The sequence below is a fragment of the Doryrhamphus excisus genome, linkage group LG2 (assembly GCF_037039965.1).
Source record: "Doryrhamphus excisus strain RoL-2023G ecotype Guam linkage group LG2, RoL_Dexc_Guam_v1.1, whole genome shotgun sequence".
Lineage (NCBI taxonomy): Eukaryota > Metazoa > Chordata > Actinopteri > Syngnathiformes > Syngnathidae > Doryrhamphus > Doryrhamphus excisus.
In genome coordinates this window covers 29,624,846-29,648,207 of record NC_136358.1, presented here as the reverse complement: position 1 = coordinate 29,648,207, position 23,362 = coordinate 29,624,846, and the positions used below count along the sequence as shown (strand labels likewise).

At 43.9% G+C, this 23,362-nt stretch overlaps 2 protein-coding genes across 3 annotated transcripts in view; both read right to left on the bottom strand.

Annotated features, from left to right (window-relative positions):
- Positions 1-100: 100 nt before the first annotated feature.
- On the bottom strand, positions 101-16,514 carry usp33 (ubiquitin specific peptidase 33). Its single transcript, XM_058062128.2, has 24 exons — positions 16,355-16,514; positions 13,483-13,583; positions 12,528-12,581; positions 12,382-12,444; positions 11,878-12,021; positions 11,570-11,678; positions 11,333-11,402; positions 10,757-10,870; positions 10,596-10,674; positions 10,012-10,453; positions 9,801-9,941; positions 8,809-8,924; positions 8,544-8,716; positions 6,456-6,526; positions 6,355-6,388; positions 6,230-6,275; positions 5,976-6,156; positions 5,759-5,885; positions 5,501-5,670; positions 4,790-4,871; positions 4,600-4,708; positions 3,042-3,144; positions 2,509-2,577; positions 101-1,522 (listed from the first exon to the last, which is right to left on the bottom strand). Exons 2-24 carry the CDS (start codon positions 13,564-13,566, stop codon positions 1,365-1,367), a joined length of 2,739 nt encoding a protein of 912 aa, XP_057918111.2. The 5' UTR covers positions 13,567-13,583; positions 16,355-16,514; the 3' UTR covers positions 101-1,364.
- Positions 16,515-17,546: 1,032 nt separating this feature from the next.
- ak5 (adenylate kinase 5) overlaps positions 17,547-23,362 on the bottom strand; it is a 28,200-nt gene continuing 22,384 nt past the window's right edge. Inside the window, exons 9-15 of one of the 2 annotated variants that reach the window (XM_058062134.2) lie at positions 23,059-23,104; positions 21,937-21,984; positions 21,685-21,848; positions 20,171-20,287; positions 19,715-19,879; positions 18,428-18,475; positions 17,547-18,021 (exon numbers count right to left, since the gene is read on the bottom strand). In XM_058062134.2, the coding sequence (XP_057918117.2) occupies positions 18,007-18,021; positions 18,428-18,475; positions 19,715-19,879; positions 20,171-20,287; positions 21,685-21,848; positions 21,937-21,984; positions 23,059-23,104 (603 nt within the window). In that variant the 3' untranslated portion in view covers positions 17,547-18,006. Of the gene's footprint in view, positions 18,476-19,714; positions 19,880-20,170; positions 20,288-21,684; positions 21,849-21,936; positions 21,985-23,058; positions 23,105-23,362 lie in introns of both variants that reach the window. The other variant, XM_058062133.2, reaches the window with a different exon arrangement.

Genomic DNA, 23,362 nt, shown 5'->3' with positions numbered 1-23,362 from the left:
CACAAGCTTTCTTTTCCATTGCAGCATCGCTCAGAAAGAGCAGTTGATGTGGGACAGTAAGAGCACCACACATGCAGCAGGTTTTCATCAAGGTGTTTTTTTATTGTGCAAAGCAACAAAAATTAGAAGATCTTATTTAATGGTCCACATACTAACCTAAAGATTACAGCATTTGGTTCAATATGCAGCAGCCATGCCCAGATGCAAAATAATGTCCTTCATGAGACTGCAGATTGAGTGCACATTTAGCATCCACAAGGAGTTGAGATTTTTGTTTCTTAATGTTAAAAGCATGCATTCTTAAGATATTTATACAAAACTAAGAATTCATTCTTGCTGTGATAAATAACCAAGTGCTGAGTCTTAACCAACATACATCAGTACATTCAAGCATGATCAGCATGTCCATCTCTCTCTCTCTTTCTCTCTCTCTCACACACACACACACACACACACACACACACACACACACACGTCATTCCTGAGACTAGTCAGAATAAGTACAGTCCAACCTCGCTTTTCATATGCCCAAGTTTTCTTTATTTTGGTAAACTATTGCATGCCTTTAGCCTGTTTTTGTCCTGTACTGTTATCATTCCATGACCCAAGTGCCCAAACCAAGTACCTGTGTTGCTGGCTCAGTGTCCATACATTTAGATTTTATTGAATGTGACTGCTAAATAATCTGCCATGGGACCAAAAGGAAGTTGCGAGTGGCAACATTTTAATGCAGAAGGTGAGAAACACTATGGCATTGAGTCTCCCAAGGATGTACAGGAGCTCTGCATCAACAGTAAGTTGCATCCATTCCTGATTTAGAATGATTACACATTGTTTTTTGCATGCAAAACTAATCTATAAAATGTATTTGTTCACGTTTGAACCAAATAATTGGATTTACATGATTTCCTATGGGGAAAATTGCCTCAGTTTTGTATGTTTTGGTATTGGTTGGACCTCTTGGGAGCAACGAATAAGGAAAAGTGAGGTTCCACTGTATTCCCTTCAAATCAGTGGACATACCACAAGTGTGACATTGTCCCTCCTAAGACAGTGCTTGAATACAACAACGTAATGTCATATCGACAGCACAACGTATTGTAATGATCAGCAAAAACAAGACGCAAAAACGTGTTATGTGCTGTTTTGGTCAAGAATAAAAACCAAAAAAATAATACAAGCATTATGGCATTCAGTGGATGTGTTTTTTTCATAGCTGCACAAGTTTAAAAATTGAAAAGAAGCTAACAGAAAGCCAGGAGCTCTTTTGTGCAAGCACAAAGCTTGCTTCCCTCTCGGAGATGATCGTGGCCTTGGCGCTTCATCAATCAAATCAAAGTCAAGTGAAAAGTGAACTTGCCGTCTTAAAGAGAGCGCGTCTCCACCTCGATCTTTTCCTCCGACTGGGACGCCTCCGTCTCCTGGTGGCCCACGTTGGGCCGCACAGTCACCAGGGGCCCACCACTGTAGATGGCATGGAGGAAGTTCCACGTCTCCTCCGAGATCTGGCCCGAGTCTGCCCCTGGAATGAGTAAATACAAGCGTTCTATGAGCCAACAATGTCACTATTAGAGGAACCCGTTTAAGTCGACATCCCTTACAGTAGATGGGCTGACTGGTGTCAGCCGAAGCTTTAAAGCTAAGTGGCAGTTGCTCTTTCTTTTTAATGACTGTGACATAACCACCAATGTTTTCTGTACATTATTTTATTTGTGGTGCGCTGCCCCTGGTGTAACCCCCAACACCACCACCAGACTGCAGTCCTGGCAGGAAGACTGATCAAAAACCAGCTTTTGCAAAAACGTGGATAATAAAAATGAAGTGAACAATACCACAACACAGGGCGACAAACGCTGTCATTTTTCATAGGCTGATTGAAATCGCATTTTATGCAGACAAAAGCTGTCGACCAGGATTTGATGCGTTGGTCCACTGTGATGGGTTATTGACATAAACAGGTTTTTCTACTTTATTATGCTTACATGAATCCAATAGAGGTGAAAGATTTCAATACAAACATGCCCTACGTCTCTTCTATATGTCACATAGCACACAAAGTCAATCACATTAAAACAACCCCTTGTAACATCGGGGCTGTGTCTCCATTGGCACATTTGTGTGCCTACGCATAACACTTAATTTGAAAAATAATAATTTTCACTTTCAAGGCCTGGTGGTGCCATCAAATAGATGAAAAGCGGCCCTAAGATGTAATGTATAGACAGCCACAACACAAAAGAGTACTCAGAAGACTTACTCTAAAGTCTTCTGCACGTATCCATGCAGAGAAGTGCAGCGAAATGCAGTACACTGTCAGTACTCAGATGTAGTACTCAAAATGCTCATAATGATGAATGTGCAGCGATGGACGCCCCCGCCCCCTCCCCTATGTGTACATATACGCGTACAGTGATTTGGGGTAATTTCAAATACGCTGTTTGGGAGTGCACAGTCTATAACATTACATGTGTTCACGCAGCATAGAAAATGGATGGATAAATGTGGTACCTTGTTTGAGTGTTAAATGGCCACCCTTGTTCACTGTTATCTTGGAATTATCAATGGGTCCTGGTGGATCTTGGGGGACATGAAAGAATATTCAATTAGTTCAAGTAATAAAGCATACATATTCCTCACTGGCATGTCGCTCTATTCCCATAAATGATATATAAAAGGTCTTTGTGGCTTCCTGTGAAGCAAGGTCTGCTCCTTGCTTTGGAGCCACATAAAAACAAAGAAAAGGAGTTGGAAAAAGGTGTCAGCCGTTATAAATAGATGTGACAATACAAAAGGGAGCGGCAGAGCAAAAAGTGTTATGAAGATGCATTTTGACACACTGGTTGCAAGAGGGAGACACCGCATGGGGACTTGAAGCTCTTTGAAGATGAATGAGGAGAAAAAAGCACTTCACACATGCTTTTGGACCAGAGCGCACACATTCTTTGAGCTTTACCAGCAATCCCGCAGCATTTTTCTGTACATTATTGATGTAACTTCCGAATTAGATGCTTGAGTGCGGGTGGACAGTTGTATGCAATTACCGTTGTCTTTGGCTTTGACGAAAGCCTCCCACTCGCGAAACCACTGCATGCTGATGCAGTATATGACCACCGGAGACTCCTCCTCCTGGAACGCCTTGTTCAGCTGCAGACACAAGAGGCAGGAGAAGGGATGTGAGTGAGAGGGGGTGGGGGTGTTGTAGTTGCACAGAATAAATGAAGTGAGGATGAAAGGGCTGAACGGAGATGGGAAAAACCCAAATCAATTCTCTACGGCCGTGCTGTAATTAGAAGACATTCTTAACACACTGCGCCTTCTTGGAAATGACACACTTCCTGTTCGTCTCTTCTCGCTCTCGCACGCGCACACACACGCGCGCACACACACACACACACACACACACACACACACACACACACACACACACACCTCCTCCTGTGCAGCCACTGTGTGTGGGTAGGCACAAACAGCTGCATCTGTCTCAATGCATTAACGACGAGGCTTTCACATCAGCATCGCACCTCTCAGCTCCCAGTCATGAGACATGATTGCCATATTTAGCCAACACTACAACACAATCATTAACTGTTCAGAGTATGTTGATTGTGTATTTCTCCATCACATTGTGCAAAGAAATGTCGTCGACGCCGGATGTTGTTCCCGCCTCAGCCCTCCTATTTATCCCAGCTTTGGATGGCTGGGTGTTGGGACCCTGGTTGGGAATTGACTTCACCAACTGTCTGCACAAAGGCAGCAGCGCAGACTGATGTGAAAGTGAGAGTGTTTTGCATCCTGCAAGACGTGCCGAAAAAATGTCTCACGGGGGTTACGCTTTGAAAAGCTTTAGATTGGTGCGGCATTTGGGGGCAAGCATTGGCAGGGTGTGTTGAGTCCGAGGCTCGCGATGTGATCATCCGTCAGGCAGCAGCTATAAAGACCCAGTCCCAAGTCGCTGTACTTGAATTTGAATACAGAATTTGGGGATGACTGCATGAGTATGGATTTGGAGGCATGCAGATACTATGTAGCATTTTTAGTGCAAGAGGAACTTTTGTTGTGTGTAGGGCCGTGTCGGACTCTGGATGATGACTCCACGCTTGAAATGGCCGTTGTGCGCACTGATATCACACTGATACTGTATCTCCTCCCCGGGCACAGGGGAGGGAGTCAGCTGCATCTGCGGATGCGGCTGGAGGGGCACAGCAGAGGTGGAGTAACCTGCTTTTCATTCAGGTTTTCAGTAAATAATGTGAGAAGGCTAGAAATAAATGCATTGTGAAATAGAAAAGGTGAGTTGTGAATACCAGCATGTTGTTCATGTTCTGGTAAAACAAGCATATTGGCTTTGTTTGGCTTGACATAAGCTATGAAAAGAAATGTTCCCAAAACGAGTAGCTCTTGGCCATTTTCATTTAGGAAAAGTAGCTCTCACAGCATAAAACACTGGTCGGAACATCCCATGCTCATTTTCGTCTGTCAAACTATCAGACCCAGACTCAAAATGGTATCGGTTCTGAAGACAAAAATACTGACGGGGACATTCCTACTCACCATGTCTCCTCTGCAACACAATGGGTGCCTAGGATGGTGTGGACTTACCCGGACAAACATGTCCAGCTCCGACTTGCGCCGCTTCTCTAGCTTCTCTATCTCAATCTGGCACGCGTGACAGGCATACAGGTGATTGACAGCTGGTCCGCCGCCGTATCTACAAACAGATTTCTTCCGTCACGCAAGAGACGAGATTATGAAAAAATCATCTGAAACTACTGCAGGTCAGTCTGTGCACCTGCTGTAAAGGTGATCCCACACATTCTGAGGCAGCATGACGGCCAGGTCGTCGATGTAGGCTGCTTTGTTGGGCGGTACACCTGAGACAACACAGCATTCAAAACAGCAGTCACAGATACGGCATCATCTGGACAGGTAAACAGGTAATCAGGTTCATTTGGTCTATGCGTAAGACCAGTGTTAGTTTAGAGTTGGCAAAAAGACAGAACCATCTTATGGACTGGAATGGAGCAAACATCATTGGGACAGAGGACAACACCATCGCTGGATTAAAGAGACCATTGAAACACGACGGAGCCTTTTTACTCTCACACGCCTGCGACACAGTCCTGCTGAAGTGGGACTGCAGATGGCGCTGTGATCCTGCCTCTACAGGTAGGAAGACAGCGCCAAAACCTGTATATAAATCAGCTGACAAGACACGTCAGCATCTCCTGACCACACTGAGGTCCATGCATTCTATAGAACCAACATGACCAAGTGTTGAGACAGACATGTCATTATATCAAGGCTAGAAAAATTTTGCTTAATTTGTCAAGCGGTTATTTGATTTATTGATTATTGTGGCAGGTCTACCCTGGTCTGAATAAACAATTGTTTGGAAGGGATACAGTTGCAAACAGATGCAAAGTTCTCAATTCTCTGCACTTAAGCTGAGCCTGAACAGACATCCTGTTAAGGAAAAAGTGGACTTCATTACAAGACTCACCTCCGTGTGAGCACAGGAAGTCGTCATTGGAAATAGGCCCCGGCTCAGCAAAAGTCCTGAACTTGTTGAGCCACTGTCGGGAGATGTAGAACTGGAGGAGGCTGGGCTCCATCATGTTGAGTAAGCCCGACACCCGCCTACGCTCCTTCAGCGCATCCTCATTGCTCTTCCTGCAGCGGGAGCACAGCCGTTCCATTCATTGTATTCAAGATGAGCAGCAGCAATGTGAAAAGCAATTAAAAGTCCCTGGCGATTTACTTATAGAAGAGCACGTAAGCCTCAGCATTCTGGACGCAAGACTCTGAAACCTCGGTCACACTTTGGTCGTCAAACTCATACCACAAGTTGTTGAAGTCGTTCCTGCAGTAGGCGATGTAGTGGCCACCTGACAAGCAGGGAGAATGGCCGATTTTACACCAGCATTGGCAACTATGTATTATACTATGTACTATCTTTCACATGGGCGCCCACTCACTGCTGGAGGTGCCATGGTGGCAGATGACCGACAGCAGGTCGTAGTGGGCCGTCTGGGCCGAGCTGTCCTTGGCCAGGAAGGGCTGCAGGTCCAGGCCCTCCAGCGGGAAGGAAACATGAGTGCCAATCTTGGTGGAAAACATCAGCTCGTGCCGGAAGCGCTTCAAGTGGATGCAAAGGATCTACAACAAAGAAAGAAAAACATCACTTAAGTGTCAACACCGGGGCACAGGATTTGTTTTTTTTTTTGTATACCTCTGGCAAACTTTGCATTTTGCAAAATTTGACCCCATTTCGTAGCCTGAGGGGAAAAAAATATGACGTTTCAAAGATCAGTTTTGGAGTTTAGCATCACAGGAGAATAAAAGATAGATACTCACTTCTTGCATTTTTCACAGCTGTACATGTTGTCACCTAGAAAAGCGCATAAAATATTCAAAAATGTCATTCTTGCTTGAATCAAAACCAGTCTGTGGCTCACCTTTTAGCTCGTCCCGGGCAAAAAAGGCTGCCAGACAATCTTGTAACGTCACCACTGGACCCCAGAACCAGCTAAAGTAGAAGCAGAGGCAAGAAGGTGGAAAATAAACCGTCAGTTTTTCAGTCTGCCAAGCCACTTTTAAAATGACCAAGTCCCAAAGAGCCGCCTCCTACTATAAATATGACGGCTGTCAAATGATTAAAATTAGTAATCAGATTAATCACGGTTTTCAAATTAATTAATCATGATTAATCACCATGTTTCTATGTCTGAAATATGCCAATTTTTACTGAAAGAAAGACAAATTATGGGGCAGGATTATGTATATTTGTATGTATTAACAGTGCCAACATTTAAAATCAAATGAAGACATGACACACAGTTTGAAAATCTATTTACCAAACACTGCTTTATTTAATTCTCGCCGGAAGTCAACTGGGATAGGCTCCTGCATACATCAGCGACCCTAGTGATGATACGCGGCACAGAAGATGGATGATGGTTCCTTTAATAGCAGATTATTTGAATCAGAAATTAACTGTTATTATGAGCAATGAGGAGTTGCGTTCAAAAACACCACGTCATTTAAGATGAATTCACATGTTTTTAGTGAATTTAATGGGATTTCCCAGCATCATTTAATGCAGTAAAATGTACCGAGCGTTAAGGTTAACAAAGTGAGGGACAAGAATATCCACTTATTTTTTTAATTTGCATTTCTGTTTTAGACCGGGGTCACAAACCTTAGTTACTTCTTGGGTCCTGATGAATGCGAAGGGCTACCAGTTTGATACACACTTCTCAAATAGCCAATTTGCCTTTAACTTTATGTCATTGTGAATAATTAATGATATTCGTCTACCCTAGTGTAGTGTTTATAAAGCTAGCAGTTCGCAACATAACATCTCAGCTGTAAGAAGTACACTAAACACACTGATATAGCAGGAATTAGTGGCAATGGCTAACTGAGCTCAACAGTTTGCGACCAGCTCAGCGGCTGAATCCCAACACTCCAATATGACGGTGCAAACAGCGTCTAGCGTTGAAGGAATGAGAACTAACCAGGTTAGTCACGTTTATAAGCCACACTGTTAGTTGGACATCAAATGTTACGACAACTCTGGACACCCGTGCGGCTGCCCTGGTGCATTCAGGTGCCCATCTTGTGTCGTAAATGGCAGCTGCGTTTAATCATGTTCATGTAAATCAGCAAAAGAGAACGAACACTAGTAAACCAGTCTTTTGTACAAATGTTTCAAGCATTTTAAAATATATGGTCCTTTCCAGTTTACATGTAATTGTGGTTTAAAGAATAACAACGGAAAAAATGAGATCCAGATGTGCAAGTGGTGCAATTTGGGGGATTTTTAGAACAGGCTGGAAGGAGACTCGTGGTTTTCGGAGCGACCTGGGACAAGAGGGCACCTGGTGAGTGACCCCTGATTTAGCCCACACATGCATGCATAATAAAGACGTTGTTGTGATGTTTGAGGTGTCAGTGAAAGCATCTCCCGATCCGTCTAGTGTGGAAGTGTTGCGATGACGAATGGACTAGAGACGTGTTTGTTTTGAGTTGAGATGCATAAATGGTGTTTGAATTGCACTGCTGTTGATGCGTTCAGCTCAGAATAAAGTTATAAAAGGCGACAGAGTCTGTGTGACTCTGCGGGGCGCTACAATGTGCCGCCATCTGTCATAACAGAGAGCGATGGCTTGCCATGATGCACATTTGTTAATTACGGTAAAAAAAATCTACATAATTAATGAAATAAATTAGTTACCGCCATTCGGGCGTTATTTTTGACAGCCCTGATAAATATACAATATATAAACTGTACTATAGATTTACTATATTATATAGAATTGTGTCTCCGTGTGTAGCTTCAAATGCGGCAGGGGAGAAAGACCTAATCAGGACGCGAGCTAGCTGACTGATGTCATATGACATCTACAGAGTGAGGTTTACACGATCGACCCAAACTACCTTGGCGATCTACCGGTAGCTTGCGAGCGAAGTAAGGAGCACCCTTACTCCAACATGATGGCTGAAAACGGATGCCTCAAGGCTTGGAATGTTACTCCACACACCTCTTGATGTATTCCATAACGAAGGCGATCCAGCCCTGTGCCGCGTATGCTTCCCCGCAGGAGCCAGCTTTCACCAGTGACGTCTGATGTGTGGACGAGTGGAGCTTGGCCAGGTCTTCCTTGCCTGGGATGGGCAAGGAGATATCCTGAAAGTTTTCCAGCGTGACGGACACCTGAAAAGACACATAGGCCATGGTTGTAGTCAAGTGAGGTGTATGAGCGTGTCACTCGCATACATTATATCCGCCAACAGCAACATACTAACCCGATCACAAGTCAGGCACTGCACGGAGCTCACAATGGTCCCGTCGAAGACGTCCGAGATGACGCTACGGTATCTCTTTTGACACTTGCTCTTTGGTGAGGAGAAGGTACTAATAGCTGTGGAGAGGCACAGTAGTTAAACTAGGTAGGGAATTTTACTGAGAGTAATGACGGATCTACAAGTTGTAGCTCCCAGTAACGCACATTACAAAATAACTTCTAGCGACATTTCAAATATCTACCTTGACTCACGCCCCACCCATCCTCAAAAATGTATTGAAATTGGTTACGTCCAAGGTGGTCGGTGGACGAGTGGTTAGCGCGCAGACCTCACAGCTAGGAGACCCGAGTTCAATCCCACCCTTGGCCATCTCTGTGTGGCGTTTGCATGATCTCCCCGTGCATGCGTGGGTTTTCACACGCACTCTCTCCGACTCCGGCTTCCTCCCACATTCCAAAAACCAAATCCAAATTGTCCATAGGTATGAATGTGAAAGCAAGTGTGCAGCTATGGATGTTACGTCGGTAGCTTGGCTCTTGCTCCATTGTACACTTGTGAGCAGCTCTTAGCCTTGAACACTTCTTTGCTACACGAAACAGTCAGACATCCCCACGGAGATACGGAGGAGGAGAGGCTGCATAGCGAGAGTGAACAGCGAAAAAGACGGTATAAGCGTGTACACGGTATAAACGTTGTTGTATAAAAATGGTATCAAGCATGTTTACTGTCTGTCGTCATGGGGAACATGAGATGGAATAGCTAAATGCTCTAACCAGGCTCCAGAGAGACGACTGTGAATGCAGCATGATTGCACATTATATTTCACTTTTTCTATATTTATTTAAAGATATACCATTTTGTTTCAGAGGCTATTGTTCAATAAGATTGTTTACATTTTAATAATACTTTCATGCACATTTGGCTACACTGTTGATGGTGATGTCATACAACGTCATGTCAAAAAATCCAAACAATCTCTTTTTGTGTGGTACCTTTCTTGTGGGCAGAGTTGAGGCCGGGCCAGACGGAGGAAGCTTTGGGTGGACTGCTGGACATTTTGGAAATGTGCCCCTCCATAGACACTGGACCTTGTGGTCTTGCGATGTTGGACATATGGATGTCTGGAAAAGATTCTACAGGAGAGCAACAATGTTAAATATCGACATCCCATCAAAGTAAGGCAAAGTTTGTTTTTATATCTACCTGATGTTCTGCTTTGCACCTTAATGTGTCCCTGACTGCTGATAATGGGTGTGGTCTCTGCAGTGGTGTCCACATCCTTGTCTATGTCTCCTGCGCTGTTGTCAGCCATTACACCGTTAACTCCGCAGCGGTAAATGTCATTGATCATGTTCTTCTCCTTCTGCCACTCCCTGTTGGCCTGGATATCATCTTGTTCGGGAATCAGCATCTCGACCTCGTTGTCGCCCATCGCCATGCTCGCAGGCTGCGTCTCGTTATCAGCCGGCTCGCTGCTTCCGCACGACTCACAGGACTGAAAGTCGTTGTCCGATTGGCTACGGTTGTCCTCCTCCGGACAGTCATCTACCGTGATGCCGGTAGACTGCTCGTAAGGCTCAGGCAGCATCTCCTTCAGCTCCTCATGAAGTTGGTCCATCAAGCAGCGCAAAAACTCCTGTGAGTCCTGCGGGGAGGAGCAAACAATGTAGAGTCAGGTGTGACAGGGAAAATCTGAAGCATGTGGTGACATTTCTCAAATCATGTCTGGCTCCATTTTGGCTGATAAAGAGAAATAAAGTAAAAATCCTCTGTTAAATATCACACACCTGCTGAGAATATCCCCTGAACATTGGGTTTATGGCTTTGATTCCCTGGAACAGATTAGTTGGGACCACATAGGAGGGTCTGCAATGAAAAGACAAATAAAAAGTGAGGCAGCAACACAAGGTGTAGCCTGGTGAAAAGTTGAAATGTGACAAACGCCAACCTGTTCTTATGCCAAAGGTCAGACACAAGCTTCTGGTAGCTTTTACACAGTGCTGGCTTCTTGTCCGTCCTCACCAGGCCGCCGCACTCCAGAAAAAACTGTGTCAAGGGAGGGCTGCCACACAAAGACAGGCAAATTGTTAGAGCTACACATCTTGACAAAAACGTCATATTTGGAGTAGAAAGCTGGCAGCTTCATTATTCAGGTCAGTTGTGTAGCTGTGATGGCAATATCTGTGTGTGTATTTTATGTTCAAAATTCAGTTTGTTTTAACAAGCTGACGTCCATTTTTTATGCATCACACTTCAAATCACAAAAATATTTGTACTCTCCTCCCTTGGAGGGTGAATTGGTCGTGGAAATTGATTTAGCAAAAGTTCGTCTCACTTTTGAGCACCCAAATTTGAGGAGGAATCGTCAGTTTTCTTTCCGATGCAATCACACAGGGTGGATGAAAGGGAGCAACAAGAGGGGCGTGTCTGATTGCTAAACGTGGCGCGCTGCAGCTGAAGTGCAGACTGATGATATGGGGAGGGCGAGACACTGTGGGCAGAAAAAGACAGAATAATGTCTCACCAGTTGGACAGGGCTTGGAGGGCAGCGTTCATGTAGCACGTGTTGCCGATGTTTTTCAGTCCGGTCAGGCCTGTGGTGGAGGGAGCCACACCAATTACATTAAAACAACCAACCAAGGAAGACCTATCAAAACTCCTTTATCGCTACATGAGGCCAAGTCCCATTAAGACTGAGGTCCAAACATTGACAAAAAGAGGAGGGCTTTGTGTGTACACCAGCAACAACCATCCTGCTGACCTCGAGCTCGCACGTCGTGCTCTTCCTCAGTCTCCATGTCCAGGTCTTCACAGACACCGTTCGGGGACACTCGTAGTGAGGCGGGGCTCACGGCGGCCCTGTTGTTAGCCTTCAGGGATGTATGACACAGCGACAACAAAAACACGGCAGCTCTTATCTCTGCAATGATAACGCTCAAAGAAATGTGAAACAACAGTGAGCACACACCCTTACTGTATGTATGCAACACAGCAATTGTGCAAAAATAACACATTGTAAACTTGCCTTGTCAGACAATAAAATAGTCGAATGACATGAGGGGTGTTTACCTGTGCAGCATTCTGAGAGGAAGGGAGGGGCTTGAACTGGGGCGCCTGAGGGACAAGTTTACGGTCCAGGAAGACCTCCTTGCCACAGGCATAACACCATACTCGAAGTGTAGTCAGGTTCACCGTCAGGTTGTGGCCTGTCTCCTGTGTGCAATTGAATTGCAATTGTAAAGTAGAATGACAGAGCATTGATGGATGGCTTTCATATGGGTCAAAGAGCTTTTCACTTCTCTAGAATTGGGACTTTGCATTCATAACGTATTGCTCTTGCTAGCCTGGCTAGCAGTCTGGGCAGTAGAGCGGCCAGATACTGCAAGCATGGAAGAGAAAACAGCACTCCATCTCCCCTCCATTCCCTGAGGAATCCCATTTAATAATAGATGATCCACTCCTGCAATGGCACTGGATGCGGGGACGAGCTAAATGAGCTAACGTGTTGCACTCCAATCAAACTCAAGAGGTGGGGAAATGACATTAAAAACCAATAATTCCCGGGGGTCTCACCTGCGAGTGTCCTGTGCTGTGGTCAGCGTGAGACTCTCCACAGCCTACGTATGCACAGCCGCTCTACAGACAGGAACAAAAAAAACATTTGTTGCTTCAGTGTGGTGTCATTTTCATTGTGACCCATGTCTTACACAAACACTTACCTCCAAACATGCCCACAAATTCGGTCCTCCAACTTTACAGTCTTGACACTGGCCCTGCAGAGACATGACAACACTTCAGGTAAAATGACAGCATCGAGTCCAACAAGCGCAGTGTTTCCCATATATTTCCCATTCTTTCATGGTGGTCTGCCACCATTACATTTGGACTGCCACAGATAAACATGGCACTACTCCATACAGCGTCATGACTACCCTTCCTTAATACACCTCATACACACATACCAGATGACTGGGTTGCCCATCTGTTCATCAATATAGCCATGTACTAGATGTACAATGACGAGTAGATTCTCTTTAAAATCAGCAAACACTTACATGGAGTCCAGGAAACATTCATGTTTTTTTTCATTGCCAATGCCTGTTCTAAGGCAGGTGTATGCACATGCTGCACAAAATGGAACCAACTGCCATAAGTCAATAACTTTATGTTCTGTTGTTAAAAAGGGTTTAACAAGGGCTGTCAATGGATTAAAATAATTCATCACAATCGCATTTGTCCAGGTATAAAGAAAGTCTTTTATCTATAATAAGTGTGTCTTTCAAAGATAGTTTTACAGTTTTTTAATGCCCCTATGAAAATGCAGTCTGGGTAATATGTTTGTTCTATGCAAATTTTAGTTTTTAAAACATTCTGCAACAGCTGAAGCCAAAATAGACCTTGTTGTATAAAACCCCAATGTACAATAGGGTTGGGCCATGCGGACCGTAAGATCTATCATGATGTTTTTGTTGGGTTAGGGTTAGGGTTTTTTCTTTTTTATTATAAAATTTTACAAACCTTAAGCCATATAATGAAATACATTGTCTTAATTTCCAAACACTTATTTAAAAATTGTCTTTTCAGCCCCATGTTGTGTGTACACAAGCTTTATAGATGAGATCCCTGGACTATTCCAAAACCCACTGATACGGTATGTGTCACAATGGGACTCACATGGGACTTCTGGATGAGTTCCTCCTTGGTGATCTCCCCCACACAGTCCAGGTGGGGGCAGTCGCAGCTGGGGGCCGGTGGCATCGCTCAGCCAAAGGTGGCTAAGAAAAAGAGGAAGCATTGGGAATGCGTAAGCTGATGAAGTGAAGCAGTGCACACCATGTTAACATATGAGTTCTCCTCCAGGGATGAATGAAGTATTCCGATGCATCCATTGTGATGACAGCAGGATAAAGCTGAGTCACACGCCTGCACCGCTCAACAATCCCTCCTGTTATCAGCCCGCATGTCACGCCATAGTTGTCAATATGCAGAATCATGCAGGAGCATCTCAATGGAACGCTGTCTCTCATTGCTGGACTTTTGTACGTGTAAACTAACAAATCACCTCAGGATATTCCCAAAATGTTTCTCTTAGCATTACGACTTGATCCACAGAATATTTCTTTGCAGAATTATTCTTCAAAGTGTAAGATATGTTTATTTAACCAGTAGTATCGATGCATCCATTCTAACTCGGCTTGCTGAAGTCTATCCCAGCTGACTTCGAGCAAGAGGCGGGATCGCCAGCCAATCACAAGCCATGTATAGAAAAAAATATTGTCTATATTACAACCATCCAAAGTCATATTCAAACGTAGGAACAATTTAAAGTCACAAATTAACCTGACAGGAAAACCGGAGTATCCGGAGAAAACCCACGCACGCCACTCAGGAATGCCGTAGCAGAGACAAAAACTCAGGTCTTCCCAATCTCCTGACTGTGTGGCCTTGCGACCCCAACCAGAAGTAATGAAATATTATTATTATTACTTGAAAGCAGGCATAAACTGATGCTGGTATGGTGTTTGAAACTTAGGGTTATCTTATTTAATCCTCTTTCTTTATCAACAGGCCTGTTACGATAATCATTCATTCATTCATTCATTTCCTACCGCTTTTTCCTCACGAGGGTTGCGGAGGGTGCTGGAGCCTATCCCAGCTGTCTTTGGGCGAGAAGCGGGTTACACCCTGGACTGGGTTACGATAATCAATAACTGAATACACCGCACGATGAATAAAAACAATCTTGATAAGGGGCTCAATATATTGATGTGCACATGTGTATTTGGCATGCCTGAAATGCGTGACAACTAGTTTGCGTAATGTTTGCAGATAAATTAAGCACTTGCCATGCAATTCCATGAAACTGACAAGGCTTCTGCATGATATTGTTATTGGTTGGTTGGTACTGTGATTTTTATTTAAGTGCAAAAGAATCCAAATGTACATGGCCCTGTAATTGCCCTGTAATTGCGCTCTTTCTGTGGAAAGGGTTTTTATAAAGGTTTTGATAACCCCCTTTCTGAAGCTTTGGGACTCCAGCGAACCACAGTTTTTCAATGTTTTCCTTCGCTAATATTGTTGAATTTAGCAGCCTGTGTCTTTTCTTTCCCTTGTAGTGCAGATGATAGTGGACATCATCATGCTTGATGTCTTTGACAACGAGGTCTAGTAAAGTAAATTGCTTTGAACCATCCTTTGAACTTGATCTTATTGCAGTTGGTGCTCCAAGTGCTTTGAATTTTCATGGACAAAATCGTGAAATTTACAAATACAAGTATGTAATATTTCCCCTCCTCAAACACACTACGACTAACCAGTCTCCCCCAACTAAACATCAACTAAACAGTGGTTAAGTGGGCTAAAAAACTTTAAAAGCCAACATCTCTCTTGTCAGTCAAAAGACATTCTCAACACTCCGGACCTTCAAAATACACCACATACTGTATAATTGTAAAAAATACCTTACATAAACAAAGTGACTGGATTTGTATCGGCAACTACATCTTCCTTAGCCACAAACACTGACATTACAGTTGGAAATAGGGGATTCCTGCCAGACATTGGCCACTTGCATCATCAACTGGCCAGGCATGAGGCTTGCATGTAATGTGGAGCCCAGTCACAAGCGCATTGTTCATGCGCGTGTTCCATTCCAAATCATCAATCTTGCACACCGTTTGTAATATAATGCAATACTTTTAGTATACTTACATGTCAAGGTAGGATGCTAACAACGGTTAAGCTTGTCAAGCTTGTAATTATCAGGAATTGTGACTCGTTTTTTTTGGATGAGTTAGTTCCTCCTGTTATACTCTATATAAGCTTAATTTAATGTATTTTTAAACCAGGTATTTGTTAAGCTTATTGTTTTCTTATTTTTTTTAACCAGACAGTGACCTATAGACGCTAGATTGTTTAATCTATCACTGTAATCTAGGGTTAGAACTCTCAAGTTGGCGGCCTGAGTTTGAAGAGAGATGCTCAACTAGGGCGGGGCACTCAGGACCAATGCACCTCTCCTATGATTTTATACTTAATTCGTCCAATCAGACGCTGGTCGTGTATTTAAAACAATAAGCACCTTAGCCTATGTAGCAGACATTTATAACAGAAGGGATCACACAAAAGAATAGGGCAGTTGAAAATCTGTTACGAGTAAGAGATAAATATTTTGCTATGATTGGTTAAATGTAACATAAATGTGATTATTGATGTGCCTACAAGGCGAAGCTGTCAAAAGCAGGCGATGCTTTGACAGCGCCACAGTCTGTGTGGGTTAGCATCCACCCTCTGCTAGCACTAGCGTCGTTCTATTATCTCGAATCCACGTTGTGGATTTTGTTTTGGGAACAAACCATCACACGGACCGATGGAAGACAAAAATAAGAAATGAAGGATTAATTCACCCACAAGCAATTGGAAGTAGGTGAGTCGGTGAGTAAGCTACATATTAGCATTCTCGCTAACATTAGCCTGATATCATTGCCGTATGGACGGGCAGCCTGAGCGGCGAACCCCGCCCGGGGGATACTCGCCAGGCCCTTACCTTTACGACAAAGGTTGGTGGTCCCGAAAACGCAGATACAGTCCCGCTTGATGTTTAAAGATTCGCGTTGATGGCTCCACAGGCAGCTTTCGTGTGAAGTCACATCAACCACTCCTCGTCGTTCTGCCTGGTTGCCAACGTTTCAGCTGGCCCCGCCCCTTCCAAGTTAAAGCCAGTCGGCCGTCCAGCCAAAGAACAACGTCTGGTACAAGACATAAATCCACCTCTTTAGTAGTTCATATGAGTTGGTAAATCACCTGTTTTACGCTACTGGGCTGAAGTGGGGTGCAGACGTTTGCCAGCAAAAAAACCCAAAACATTCAGTAGTAATAAAACGGCAAATTAGTAATTAGTTGCCTGTTTTACAATAATACTTATATGCTCAGGATGCTCAGGATGCTGGTTCCTGAGCAGAACCAGCAGACCATAACCAACATTACATTTCATGCTGATGAACCCACTGGAAATTCCCACGACAGCTCGTACAGCAAATGAATGTAGTTGTCTTGATACAAGGAATAACGTTAGCTAACTTATCATGAACGTAAGACAGACTTCTGTTGCCTAGGACTTCACTTCCTTCTCTCATTCCTTGCTGCTTTGTCCCTGCTGCGGGCGAATAACTTTCTGACATCCATCTAGGAATTACAGTTACAGTCAAATCGAAACCAAAATCATATATTTAACAAGGTGTTGTCGGCTAACATTACCTACCTACCTCACGCAGTGATTGTCATCGCCTCTCTCTCTCTCTCTCTCTCTTTCTCGACTTGGAGTTGGTATTAATATGTAGAAGTATTATCAGCTGAATAAATGACTATATTAATTAGCCATGCCCCAGTGTTTATGTGGAGTGAATACAGTAGAAATGAATTACCATACCAAGTAGTATGTGCGCTGTGCTACGTAGACCTAAAACTCTGAAGTGACTTTTTTTAATTGGTGACATTTTTACTGGGGCACTGCAGATCAATACCGGGGAATGTTCCCCAGTGAAATCTGTCTGGCGTTGCGGCTGATCCATCGTTATATACACTAGATTATAACAAAAATGTTGACATAGTGTGAGACAGGTTGGAAAGGAGATATTCCAGGGAATGCTCTAAAATGGGCATCATACTTGATTTCACTCTTCTGGTTACCCTCGGCGGGTAACGATGAAACTATATGAATGGATAATCACCTCATGATATGATGACACATTTTATTATCATGATATCATTTCTTTGTATTCTTATACCAACATACTAACATAGAAAGAAGTCAAGGTACCAAGCAGAAATATGAGTATCCAAATATTCTATCATTCCTTTTAAATGGGCTTTGACAACAAAAAAGTCAAACTCCAATTGCATGCTGTACAAAATTTCTGTCAAAATTGATAAAACAAATACATTTAGCAAGACAAATTATTTTATTTCTTAATATCTAAAAAGTAAAAAGTAACTGAAACTACACCATAAATAAAAAATACAAAAAATAATGGAAAGAATGTCTTTTTGACATGACCCCAGTTGTCGTGGGCCAGATAAAACAATATGGTGGGTAGAATATGGCCCCTGGGCATACAGTTGAGACCTTTCATTCCAAATTTTTCTTCGGGGAAAAATGAACTTCGTGTTGTTATGCTTTGTCACCAACAGAGGGGGCCATCACTTCTGACACACCTAATGGATAAAAAGTCATGGAAAATGCGGAGTATTTATTGCAATGTAAATATGAGCCTCACATTAGCAAGCTTGCAACAAGCACAAAGGAGGCAAAAAGCTTGGTTGCTCGATGGGAGCCTTGCAAGCTTTTTACGATGTGCAACCAGAGGATGCCAGCAGTCTTTAGGCAGGAGCTGAGGCGGGGCGGGGGGGGGGTGTCAGTCACATCTAGCCTCCCCTGACTCACTCAGTGTGTAAATGAGAGAGAGGATGGAAGTGACCAATGGAAGAAGATCAGCTGGAACATGTACAGTACACCATGGCATGGATGAAGATTCACTGTGTGTGTGTGTGTGTGTGTGTGTGTGTTTCTCTTCCACACACACGGAGTCATTCAGAATGTGGGACATGAGGTCTCCATCACCTTGCAGATCTGCGCAAACACTTCATCAGGTGACCTCTCAGCATCGATCTGCACAAGGAGGAAAGTGTCAGCTTGCGTCCTTCATCAATTTTCTCCAGTAGCTTGGAAAGCTGGAGCTTTCCTGTCATTCTTCGGTTATTTGATGGAAAACTTCACTCAAACCTCACTTTATGGTCACATTCAAAGAGGAGGTCTGTGTTTTTTATTGTATTCAATGATGACATGGCCACACGTTTTCTCTGATGTGTAAAAAAAGCCACGTCATTAGGCATACATAAAAACGCATAAAAATATAGCAATGATACAATAAGTCATTGCCAGTGAGATCAATACAAGTACCACATATCCATCCATCCATCTATTTTCTGTCCCGCTTATCCTCTTGTGGGTCGCTTAACTGACGGACTGTGTGGCCAACATGCCAACCACTCGACCACCGTGTGGCCTTGGTTCAAATATGACCATTTTTAATGAAAGTGGGCCCACTTTAAAAACCATTCTCATTTTTATGTTGCCATAAAAATGTGGCCCTTTTGATGTCTGCGTCTGGCTTTCTCATGCTTTTCACGTGTTTTTGCCCTAGAATGCACAAAAACGGGAAAGAAATACATGTTCATGTTTCGCATAAGGACTGTGAATTGTGGAGTGCAGTTCCCCTTTAACTCACATATGAGGGTTCCTGTGCATTTTGGAACATGGACTTTTTTGCTCATCCTGTCAAGACAGACGTTCTACGCCTGATTTCAATGTCGATCCGTGGTGCTGCTGTCAAGTTACAGGGTCAAGGGGAGCAAAAGTCGATATGGACCAGTCTGAGTGGGTTTTGGAGCCACAGGTTCCAAACCACCAAAATATCAAAATCTTTCACCTCTCCGAAAGCATCTGCAAATTTTGTTGAGTTTTTGTGCAAACCAGCGATCAAGGAATGATAATAATAAACACAGCAGTTGCAATACCTCTGGCCCTAATAACGATTATGATTGTTGCAATAATGAACATCATTATTGAAATAGCCCTGTCATTGGCTGGCCACCAGTCCAGGGTGGACCCCGCCTCTCGCCCGAAGTCAACTGGTGTAGGCTCCAGCATTAATCCCTAGTGAGGATAAGCAGTATAGAAAATGGCGGGATGGATATGAAAGTTATTGCAATGATTACAACACTGATGATGGTTCTGATTACTATGATGCTTATAATGATAATAACAATCAGGATCATAATGATTATTATTGGAATAATGATTGTGGTTGTTATGATTCGTGTAATAACGATAACGAACAGTAGTGACCGTGTGCAGCAGGTTCTTGATGCGGTAGCGCTCCAGCACTGGGTGGGCGTGGCCCCAGAAGCTGTCCTCCCTGAAGTAGGCGGCACCGTCTCTGTCTGACGCTGATCTTTGGCGACTCTGTGGGGCGGACCAGCTGAGCAGGAGGACGGCAGTGGGCTCACCCATCTGACAACACACAGGAAGTGATGTTTACGTCCTGTTGTGATGACTTGCAGTGATGTGCGATACTGCTGATTTAGTTTCCGAGCCGTCCGTACTGTACAATATTATGCACAATGTACAACACACTTTACAATATAGACAAGCTAATTTATAGCAACAGAAAAAACAGACACAATCATAGAAAATATGCAAAAATGGAATTTTAAACAAGGATAAGCAGCATAGAAAATGTATTTCAGTATTGACTGGAACTTGACCAATGACTTGAATAAGCAAAGATGAGAAGGTTGTGACCTTGGCTTCGTACTCCTGGGCCTGCTGCTCGTCCGCGGGGAAGCCGCTGATGACCACTCCCCTCGCTTGACGCAGCAGCACCGCCACCGCCTCACACAGCACGTCCATCATGGCCGCCTGGAACAGACAACACGTGACTGGGATTTGCCTGAAACTTTGTCCAAACATACATATGTGACCACGTGACACATACATCCGCCGCATCTATGTCCTTCTGCTCTTATTTAGCCCCATAAGAAGTTGGATGGACTTGAAATTTCTCACACAAAACCTACTAGTATGACTATGACTCTCCGCTCTCCTCGCAAGTAAAATTGCACATGCTGTTGTCTTCCTCCTTTGTTCTCGTTGTGTTTTAGGAATGTGCTAGGTGTTTAAACCTGACATTTACTTGGTCCTCTTGAACCGGACACCAAGATACCTGAGGATTCCAGCTGGGGAGCGACAACCAGGAAAGACCGTGGCCATGGCACTGAGACCCTTTCTGGGACTGGGACTGGTCTCGTCGCTGGAATGAATGCTTAGGTTGACGGTATACCTCGGAGGGAAGACAACCTAGGGAAGAACGTTTCCTTGGGGGGGAACCGAACGAAAGGCCAAAGAAAGGTGGGGGAGTAGGACCCCGCACAAAGAGGGTGAGATGCGTCAGAAGTAAAACCCTTGTGAATACTAGTCAATGGCAAGTGTGTGAGGGACAGCGCAGTCCGAGAAATTCCGCAGACAGAGGACGAGGGGGTCCGATGCTCATTTAAATCCCTTAATCGAGGGTGGACTCGGCGGCTTGAAAGATTCTGCAAAGTGTGAATGTGAGTGTGTGGAGATTCGACTTGACGAGAAATCAGCCTAATGCCAATACTGGGACTGGACGTAGTGACTGGTTGCGGAAGCAAAGGCAAGAATTCTCCGTCCTCACGAGGGTAGAAGCTTGAGAATTAGCGCAGCAAGAGCCCATTGGTCACTACCGCACTGGTATTAGAATTCCCTACAAATTAACATCATGACAGGGTCTCATTTGATTACAAATGGAAAACAACACATCCAAAAAGAAAGATAGGGAGTTATTAACAATGATGGCAATATATAGAACATCGTGATGCGACGAAACGAAAATATTTTGACAACTGTATGGCCCAATACAGATAAGACAAACAGTTAAACACCCCAGAAACTCTAGGTCTTACCAGACTCGATAAAACAAAAGACCAAAAAATACGACCAAGGTTTAGTGAAGTCCAACCAATCTTCCTTTATGACGTCGGTCAAAGAGGAGGTACAATGGGTAATGGATGGTCCCTGGCAGGATATTTGCTAGGTTGGACAGCTAATAGTTCCTCAGCCGGAGATGAAAAAGGTGTCATAGCTACAAAATCTGTGTGCCTGTTGTTTCAAGTCAAAGGTCTTGTGTGTTATGTCTCTGTGATGGACAGACACAGACAGGTTGCCGTGCTTGTCTCAGAGTGGAAAATATTCCATTCCTAACACCACACCACTGTTCTTCAATTTGTCACACTCACCTCCGACATGGACTCTCCTCTCTCCAGGATGTCTCGCAGGTGGCGCCCCCTGTTGGTGGGAGCAGGCGCTTCCTGACGGAGCAGTTCAGCCATAACAACACCACGCAGGCCCAGCTTGGCCTCCATGCGCTCACACTGTACCCTCTTCCCCGAGCCTGGAGGTCCTAAACCCGCACCCACACACACACACAGTCTAAGCTCTAACTAATCGTGTGTGTGTGTGTGTGTGTATAACACAAGTACAGTACATACCCATCAAAAAGATGACCTTTGGCTTCTTTGGCGGTTCGGTGCAGATACCTGTCACAAAAAATGAGAGCAAGTAACTTTGGTCTGAATCTGGCACCCTAATTAAGTTGTGAATTTTGTGTTATATAGAATATTATGAAATGGAAATACTAGAAGACGGCTTCATTACGCAGACTGTTGTAAGCACTGTTTTAATGAGGCCTGTGAGGCGGCCAGCTAAAAGTAGCATTAAATGTGATATCAGTCGACATCGGTATCTGATTTTTTCCCGATCATGAAAACCGATTACAAAAAAATATTGTATGGAACACATCTGTGTTCATTCGACCACAGGAGATATGTCATGTTACACATATCGCTAACGGAAATTGAAAGTTGGACAATTTCGGCATAAAAAAGTCAATATCGGACATCCCTAACTAAAAAGGCAAAACCCACAAATATCATTCAATAATCTTCAACATATTCCAAGTATTGGTATCAGCGGTTGTATCGTCGATGCCAGCCATGTGTTTGCTTGGTATCGGATGGACAGTATCACTCAGCTGTATTGAGTCCGTAGAAATAGTGCTGCTGATGTGAGGATAAGCGGTAGAAAGTGAATGAATGAATGAATGAATGATGAGGGCGAGTGTACCAGCATGACCACATTTTAATGACATAACCACTTGTGATACTTCAAAGTAGCGACTCTCAATATGTGGCGTTCACGTGGTGCCTTACGCCAATTAGATCAGACACCCAGCAACTATAGGAGTTGCTGTTAATTATATTTAGGCGAAGTATATTTTGGAGTTATTTACTGTTTCGCTACACTGGTGCAAATAAAATATGTAATGTAATGTAATGTAATGCCTGTACAGTATGTACGTCATGTAGCGTTTGTTGTTGTTGGCGTGACTGACTCAAGGACGTCAATGCATTCAATAGTTCATGGAGTGACAGCCACAGCTAGCTGACAAGATAAGCATCAGCCCCCCCCCACTAATTACACAATCAATGTTGTTGATGCAGAGCCACACTGATGACAACACACACGCGCGTATGCTAGCGCATGATGACACGTGACATTTAGCAAAGGCGCTGGTGTGGGTGAAGATGTCAAAGTCTTTGTCATCGACTCACTTTCTCCCCTTCCTTCCCCGTACATCAGCTCTTCTTCCTCTTCATCCTACATACACACACACACACACAAATAAGTAAAAATACACAGTCGTCCCCGTTTAGGACCTTTAATTAATGAAGGTGCTGTCATTTGTTGTCAAGGCCATTAACGGTCATGCTCGCGGTCATAAAAGGTTGTATTCATCAGACCAGCTGACAATTTACCCGCCAGCCGGGGCACTGCCCTCCTCTGAGCAATTAACTCTGGTGGTCCCCGGGTCCAAATACAAGAAAGGGGGCAATCGCTCATTAGCTGTGTCTACTA